General features: G+C 44.1%; 1 protein-coding gene across 16 annotated transcripts in view; it reads left to right on the forward strand.

Moving 5' to 3' along the window:
* The window catches only part of SIPA1L1 (signal induced proliferation associated 1 like 1), a 497,889-nt gene extending 495,318 nt beyond the window's left edge, over positions 1 to 2,571 (forward strand). For all 16 annotated transcript variants that reach the window (XM_027111665.1, XM_027111668.1, XM_027111657.1 and 13 more), the window contains one exon: positions 558 to 2,571. In XM_027111665.1, the coding sequence (XP_026967466.1) occupies positions 558 to 701 (144 nt within the window). In that variant the 3' untranslated portion in view covers positions 702 to 2,571. The remainder of the gene's footprint in view (positions 1 to 557) is intronic.
* Positions 2,572 to 8,653: the final 6,082 nt, after the last annotated feature.

Consider the following 8,653-nt stretch of genomic DNA (forward strand, 5'->3'; position numbering starts at 1 on the left):
TCTCCGTACACATGTTTAGGGAGCTGCTTAGAGCTTGGTTCCCACTGACACACATAGTGCAAGAAAGCTTTCATTGTCACACGCACAGAAAAAGCGTTCCCTTTTTTGTGAACGCCTTTAGACCTCAGCCAGCCCTCTCCCAGCCTCCGCACCCCTGGTCCATAGCCCAGACCCACGTGTCCTCACTGCTATTCAGGCTCTTGCACCAAAAGAATTAGATGCTGTTTGTTTCTTGAGTGGCTTTATATTAACACAGGAGCCCCCAGAACAATCGTCTAAAATGTAAGACAGCCCTTATTCCTTACAACTTAACAAAGACATTAAACTACTCAGTCATGTATTTACATTCCAAAATCAGCCTGTAGCGGATGCCTCTGGGAGTCCCGTTCCCTGGGTGAGAGCATCTTAAGGCCCAGCACCAGGCCACATAGACAGCTCTTCAGTGGAATGAAGGAGGGAAGTGGGTGAAGGGCGCATGCAGATCCACAGCCACTCCTCACGGCTGGGCAGGGGGAGGCCACCCTCTTAGTTCTTTCCTGCTCTGCTCGCCCTCCCAGGAAAAAGAAGACAAAGCTCACCTTCAGGCGGAGGTTCAGCACTTGCGAGAGGACAACCTGAGGCTGCAGGAGGAATCCCAGAACGCCTCCGACAAGCTGAAGAAGTTCACAGAGTGGGTCTTCAACACCATCGACATGAGCTAGGCCGGGAGGGGGGGGCCGCGGGGGCGCGCGCCCCTTAGTGCCGCCAGGAAGGCGTCCTCCGAGCTCCCGCCCCAGCTCCCAACTTTGCCCCCGTTAGGGGAGCGCACAACACAACAATTGCAGATCAACAATCATTATCTGCCTTTTGTAGAAAAGAAAAAGAAAAAGGTAAATAAAAATTTTAAAAAGTAAAATAAAAGTTTAACTGCTAAAATGTGAATGTCTTTATTTTTTTGCACAATATCTTGATCTGTTATGTATTTAAAAAGAAACTGGGGCTAGGACCAGGGTTCCCCCCACTGGCCCATCTGCCTCTATTTCCATCAGCTCTTTCTTATCTATTTCAGGTAACCCAAGCTTTCCCTCAGTATCCTGACAAATGTCATTATTCCTAGGAAGAAAATAAAGTTTTTAAAAACTGTTTATTTGGGGAGGGGGATTTTTCTTACCTTCGTTCCTAAAATGCCTGGGGAGGGAGGTGCTTTGAGAAAATGCCTACCTCCCTTGAATGGCTTGTGCATGAGCTAGTGATGTCTGTCCCTATCTTACAGAGATGAGCAGGAACGGGGTTACTTGTCAATAACAAATCAGTGAACCAGAGAGAGGCAGAGACGGAGGCTGTGGGCCACACCCCTTTCCCATCCTGCATTATGACATCACTACTTCTTCCTTTCCCTGGGAAAATGGTCCCAGGTGCTGTGTGCTCCTCTGAGCTGGAGCCCTTTTTGTTTGGCTTAAGTCAGTCCCTCTAAAGTGGGATCAGCCTTTCTGTAGCCTCCTGGCTCCAAACAGTAATTGGTTTCAGAATTCCTCCAAACTAAAAATCATATGATTTATATGCATTTTGGTCAAAAGTAGAGTTTTTGTTTGAGATTTTTAAAGATAACAATGTGGCAAAATTGTATTTTTAGCTTGCTCAAAATGATCTGATTAATAAATTAGTAAATCCTTCTCTCCAAAGCAAGACTTCACCAGTATTTGTAACTAGGAAAAGTGAATGTTAAATTGTGAACTTTAATACTTACTTGTTAGGAGCAATGACTGTGATCATGGAATGGCCTTTTGAGACCTGCATGTCCCAGTGTACAATTTCAGCCCAGCATTTTCTGCATCCTTGTGTGCCATCCAAAGGATTCTGCTGCAGAAATGATTGATGTGCTATTTTTCCTGTCTAGTGATGCAGCTGCTTTGGGCCCCTGGCCATTGTTCCAAGGCTCTCAGTCCTGCACAGAACAGAGAAACTGGGTCACTAGTGCTGAGAGGCCCCAGGGGAGCTCCTGGTGGCCTTGTTTCTTGCCTTCACAATTGTCACTAAATTACCACCTGTGCCCCTTCAGTGGTAACTCTGGTCTAAGGGAACGTTCAGCTATCCAGTGGCACCTGCTCAGAAGTTCCCTGCCCCAAGTAATCTCAGCCCATTCCTCTCTCCATCCCTGAAAGAAACGGGGTGGATTTTCCTCTCTTCTCCCCCGCACCCCATCACTAGACTTTTATGCTACAGTTTCGTTCACGATTGTGATTTCTCCATGGGATTTTTTTTTTTTTTTCTGGTGACATTTCTGTCATGGAAATAGGAAGATTTCGGAGTGCTCTGTAAAGATCTCAATTGTCTGTCTCTTTCTCTCTTTGACTTGTATGAAGGAGATTGTACATTGCCTGATATCTCTTTGTAAATGAGAAATACTGCTAACATCCAAGCATTCTGAAGTCTTGCTTATCCTTCTGAGTTTAGTTTTTATTTTGTTTTACATTTTGTTTGGGGATTTGGGGCAAGCTATTTATTAGAGTTTTGCAACAGAGTTCTTGTTTGAAGCCTTTAAAGACTACTTGTAAAATTCAAATAAAATTCATTTTAAACACTCTTTTAAAACACTTCGGTATTATTGCTTGAGGTTTTCTTATTTATTTATTTTTCTTTTCTTTTCCTTTCTTCTCTTTCTTAACATCTTTACTGGAGCACAACCGCTCCACAGTGGTCTCTTAGCATCCGCTACACAACAAAGCGAATCAGCTATACACACACATACACCCCATATCTCCTCCCTCCCGTGCCCCGCGCCCCCCACCCTTCCCATCCCACCCCTCTGGGTGGTCACAGAGCACTGAGCTGATCTCCCTGTGCTATGCGGCTGCTTCCCACTAGCCAGCTATTTTACATTTTGTAGTGTATCTATGTCCATTGCCACTCTCTCACTTCATCCCAGTTTACCCTTCCCCCTCCCCATGTCCTCAAGTCCATTCTCTTTCTTATTTGAAAGACCACCCAGTAACTCATTGACCCTCCTTGTATCCTTATTTTTCCATCAGACTCCATTAACACCCAAGATGATCCTTGAAACTTTGTCCCTTTTAGAATTTTAATAAGCTTTTATACTGTCTGTTCACGTCCATAGAGAATTCCTAATTTGCCCTCTCTGCTTACGATTTAATATTTGCAGAGCACTTTATAATTAGCACCCTCTTCATTACCCGTGTGTGGACTGTCCGTAACAACACTCATTCCCTGAGACCAGCACATTTTGGACTCCTCTACAGCATCTCCCCAACTCTCAATGTTAGCTGTCGTATGTTGAGGGAATGCAAATGGCTGTTAATATTAGGCTGTGCAAAATGTAATTAGGAAAGTTAATCTACTGAAAAAAATCACAATGCATTCCAGAGCCAAATGGAACCAAATTTTTTAAATCTACCATGTCACTGTTCCTCTCCAGTGGTGCAGCTAATTGAGAGCTGACAGTATAGTTTCTTCCTTTTATTTGGTTCAGCAATTCCACAAATTCTAGAATTACAAGACAGGCTAAGACCGGATGCCACAAGATACTCTGATTAGCAAGCTAAAGAGTCTGTTTAGACCATGATTTTTACCTGGTTTAGAGGGTTTCCGAAGGGCTTGGACGTGGGTTGTGAGTTCCTGGGAGAAGGCGGCACCTACATTGATGGAGGATCTTCATCCATGAGGCTGGCTGGAGGGGCCAATTGGTTGCACTACAAGTCTGCTGCAGGTGATAAACAGATTGGGTTGTGTTGGATTACTAACTCTGTAGATGGGGATAAAAATGGTAGTACAAGGGCAAAGGAAATAGGCCCAGCAAGCTTAAGCCATTTGCCTCCAGTTAAATGCAGAGCAATGACCTGAGCAGATTACAACCTCACAGTAGATATAGGTAGCCACCTGGTGCTGTTTCCCCAGAACGAACAAAATCGAGATTAAAGTGCAAGGTGGCACACCTTGGTCAGAAATGCACTTCAACAGTAAAGATGTGGGCATTGTTAAAGATGAACTGTGTTATTTTAAAAGAATGAGAGCACAGTAATACCTTTTCCCTGTATGAATTATGCCACTACGGACCTGTCCATAAGGAATCAACATACTCTAATAAAAAAGGCATTTGACTTGGACTCAAATCCCATCCAATTGTGTAGCGGCTGTGTCTTTAGGTACATTACCTAATGCGTTTGGTTTCCTAGCTGGTAAAACAGCAACAGGCTCATACTGTTTTAAGAATTAAGTGGGATCATATGTGTAAAGCCGGTAACTGGCAAATTCAAGGCACTCAATAATTATGTGCCTTTCCTTGTCTTCCACCTCCAATGTGTTAGGGCTTTGATGTTGTTTTTCTAGGAGTCCTGACATATTAATAGGAGAGGGGGATGGAAGAGCCAGAATGAGCTCGTCCACTCTGCCTAATATCCGCCCGGGGCTTTTCACCCTTTGCCGTGTATTTTAGAAGAGTGACTCAAACTTGAGCTTGCATCACAATCACCTGGAGGGTTGGTTAAACCCCTGGGTCACTGGGTTGCATCCCCAGGGTCTGTAATTGGGCAGGTCTGGGGTGGAAACTTCGTATTTTCTCCAACTTCGCAGGTGATGATTTAGAAGCAGGACTTTGAAGAACAGAGATAACAAGAGGATAGCCATGCCCATTAGTAATTGAAAAAAATAGATGTTATGATGCGAGGCTCTTAACCATGTCCAGAAACCTGAGTATTATTTTGACAGGTTGGCTAACCACAGAGCACCTTGCCGGAGGAAACAGGCTTAAATTATAGCTAAAGAGAGCTTAGGCAAAATAACTTTTTTTTCTTTTTTACTAAAAAGGTAATTTAGAGACCCCTTTGCATGAAATTTTCTGCCACTTGACTTTTAAATTCTTGTGTTACCTGGATGTGACTGGATGGTCCTTAACTACCACTAATGGTATGACACTAGTTACCAGGTCAGCAAGGAATGACCCTGGTGACCTTGAGGGGCTAACAGTTTGGGAGCCAGTGAAGAGCCCTCAGCCAGGCCCACAGTGCGCGGCTTCACAGGAGTGCAAACCCCGGGAGACTAGGTCCCAGGCTGGGAGCATTGAATTCCAGTCACTAATTTCCAAATTCAGCCCGTCCTGTTTACCCTACTCTCCAAGAACCTATCAACCCTCAAAGTTACTAGACAAGCAGATTTCCCGACTGCCCTCATACCTGCTCCAAATTTAAGAAATCTATCCTCATGCTGCATCACAGCCCATTTTCTGTGCCACTGTCCAGAGAGAAGGAAAGCATTGCTGATCCTCTATATCCTTTAGATAAGCCGCAGCTCAGGCTTGAAGACACTGGCTGTCTTTTTGGAGATCATTATAACCATGGTTTTATTTGCTGCTGCTTTGTCCCCTTCCTGCTCTCCTTTCCTCGGGTCTCCCACCTCTCCCCAGAAGAGTCGGCCAGTGTCGTGCTCCTCTGTTTCCTTGTCAGCTGAGCCCCTCCGGTCCTCCATCCTTAAATATCCAAGCATCTCCCCCTCTCATGCCTTAGCGCATCCGAGTCATCATACCTGAGACCCAAGAGAGCTTTCACCTTCCTTGTCTCTCATTACACCTCTCATTATACGCCTTCACCGCACTTGCCTTTGGTCATGCCTGTTTCACATGTCCTCCCATTACTTCTAAATGAGCACACGTCACTATACCCCTTAAAGGGCTCCTCTGCCAGGACAGCCCCACCTGCAAATACATGCAGCGCATGTTATCCTGCAAGTTGTATCCCTCGTGACCCATTTTCAACCTGAATGATCTCCCAGGCAAAATCCCCTAAGCTTTGGGCATTTTACTCTATTTTTAAATACTTTCCTTAAGGGATCTCATCACATGTTCTAGGGATGCACCCATCACTCCCTGTCCTTAACCAGAATGCTCTGTTCTCTTAAAGGGACCCATCTCTGTACACATTTTTTTAGATATGAGAACACTCCCTGAATCTCTAATGAGCCCACCCAGCCGTACCTCTCCTACACATTTCTGTAATTCAGCATGTAAGAACAGAATCACTAAATGGCTATCCACCAGTCAAATCCATTTCCCTTGGCAAAAGTATAAATGACTGGGAGGGTGTGGGTTCTCCCACTCAGCACTGACACTTCCACTCCCTATTGCCCTACCTACCCCCAACTCGCTGCACACATTTATGTAACTAGACTGGTAGGTAGACATTTGAGTGGGTGTCCAGATCCCCAGGCCAAACCCAGGGAGGCACTTCCGCCAACCCACCCCGCCCCGCCCTGTTATGCACAGACATTCCCACCCCACCCCGACTCCTCCTGCTCTGTGTTCCTGGGAGTGAAAGCTCTGAGAAAATACATTTAAGAAAGGAGTTTTATTCAAGTTCAAATAGCAAGCTAGAAGTAACTAATAAAATTGCCTGGAGGCGGTCCTTCTGTCCCTTGTCTTAGTGAAGAGCTGGGAATGGATTTGTAAGTGACCTAGTAATTTTTCTAAAGAGCTTAGGGGTATTTGAACACAGTTACTTCTCTTAAGAAGCTTAAACACTGCTCTACAATCTTAAGGCAAAGAATACGTTTAGCAAACTCTTTTGCAGGAGTTGTTACAAAGATACGTTCAGCCCAATGTAGGCACATATCAAATTAATGAGGCTATGCCTATTAAAACATGTGCTGTCCATGCAATCTAGCTTAATATTAAAGATTCCAGCTGGAGTAAAAACTTGAATTTCACTTACAGGCACTGGGAACGAGCAATTCTACCCCCAAAGAGAAAAGACTCAGTAGAGGGTAGGAGGGGTTCAGGGATATGGAACTACTGATCACTATCTTTAAGTATTTGACACACCATGGTGTGAAGGAGAAAGCAGCCTTGATCTCTGTGGTTCTAGAGACAAAACTGGGACCAGTGGATACAAGTTACAGGAAACATATTATGTCTGATTGGGTGGTTTCCTGGACTTGAAGCCAAGAATTAAGTTAGGTCAGGAACCACTTTGCAAAGATGCTACTCATCACCTTTTCTTGTGGACTCTGCCCTGTTTAAATAAACTTGGAGTCATGAGTTACAGACTCAGGATGGAAAGGAACCTTCAACATTACGGTTCTACCTCCCTTCCCACAAGTCAGTCTCTCTTCATCACCCAGCCACAAGTTCAGGCACCTGGGGCTTGAATACATCCAGCGATGGGGAGCTCACTACTTCCTGAGACAGCACATTTTATCTTTATATTTACTCCTCTTTTTAAAAAGTGCATCCTTTTATTCAGAGAAAATCCATTTTCCTTTAATTTTTGTAACTACTCCCAGTCCTACCATTTTCAATTACACAAACAAATATAAATTTCCCTTCCCAGGTAATAACCATCAATACGTTGGGAAATATCAAGTCTTCCCAATATTATTTCTTCCCCAGGATAAGAATTCTCTATTCTCTCAACTTGTCCTCATGTGTCATGGTTTCCAATCCCTTCCCCTGCATAATCTAATCACACATATGTATTGAAGACACAACTGCTTTATATGCATTTGCTCTTTGAATACTTATAACAGCCCTGTGAGGAGGGTGCTTTTTTTGTCCCCACTTTACAAAAACAAGAAACTGAGGCCTGGAAAGGTCAAGTAATTTGTCTGCAGTAAAACTGCTGGTGAATAATGGTAAAGCTGGGATTCAAACCCAGCCCTCTGATTATAGAGCCAATACTTAATCTGTACTTTCTCAATTGTATTGGTTTCAACTTATGAGCCCCCTTCACAGCCTGGTTGCATGGATCCTTACCAAAGGGATCTAGACAGCATCACAGACACTGGGCCATAAATGGGGTGGGGCTGAGAGCCACGGAAGACAACAAAGTGTCCCTAAAGGCTGGAGGACTAAGAGGAAACCATCTCTTCTGGGGACCCTTTAGCAGAGAGGAAACTTTAAAGTGCTTCAACATTTTCTCTGATACAATATAGATATTCTCCCTACAAATATCAATTCAAGAAAACATCTCTGTCCAATCGCAGGCCAACTCTAGAAGTAAAGAGGCTTTGAGAAGCTCAAGCCAATGGTTCCTAGACTTAAGAATGCATCATGTCCTGGCTATCGTAAATAGAGCTGCAGTGAACACTGTAGTACATGACTCTTTGAATTATGGGTTTCTCAGGGTATATGCCCAGTAGTGGGGTTGCTGGGTCGTATGGTAGTTCTATTTGTAGTTTTTTAAGGAACCTCCATACTGTTCTCCATAGTGGCTGTATCAATTTACATTCCCACCAACAGCGCAAGATGTGGCACATATGTACAATGGAATATTACTCAGCCATAAAAAGAAACAAAGTTGAGTTATTTGTAGTGAGGTAGATGGACCCAGAGTCTGTCATACAGAGTGAAGTAAGTCAGAAAGGGAAAGACAAATACCGTATGCTAACACATATATATATGGAATCTAAGAAAAAAAAAAAAAAGGTCATGAAGAACCTAGGGGTAAGACGGGAATAAAGACACAGACCTACTAGAGCATGGACTTGAGGATGTGGGAAGGGGGAAGGGTAAGATGTGACAAAGTGAGAGAGTGGCATGGACATATATACACTACCAAACGTAAAATAGATAGCTAGTGGGAAGCAGCTGCATAGCACAGGGAGATCAGCTTGGTGCTTTGTGACCAACTAGAGGGGTGGGATAGGGAGGGTGGGAGGGAGGGAGATGCAA

This window comes from Aethalodelphis obliquidens, unplaced genomic scaffold (assembly GCF_003676395.1).
Source record: "Aethalodelphis obliquidens isolate GAN/ISIS:26980383/991018 unplaced genomic scaffold, ASM367639v1 scaffold10, whole genome shotgun sequence".
NCBI lineage: Eukaryota > Metazoa > Chordata > Mammalia > Artiodactyla > Delphinidae > Aethalodelphis > Aethalodelphis obliquidens.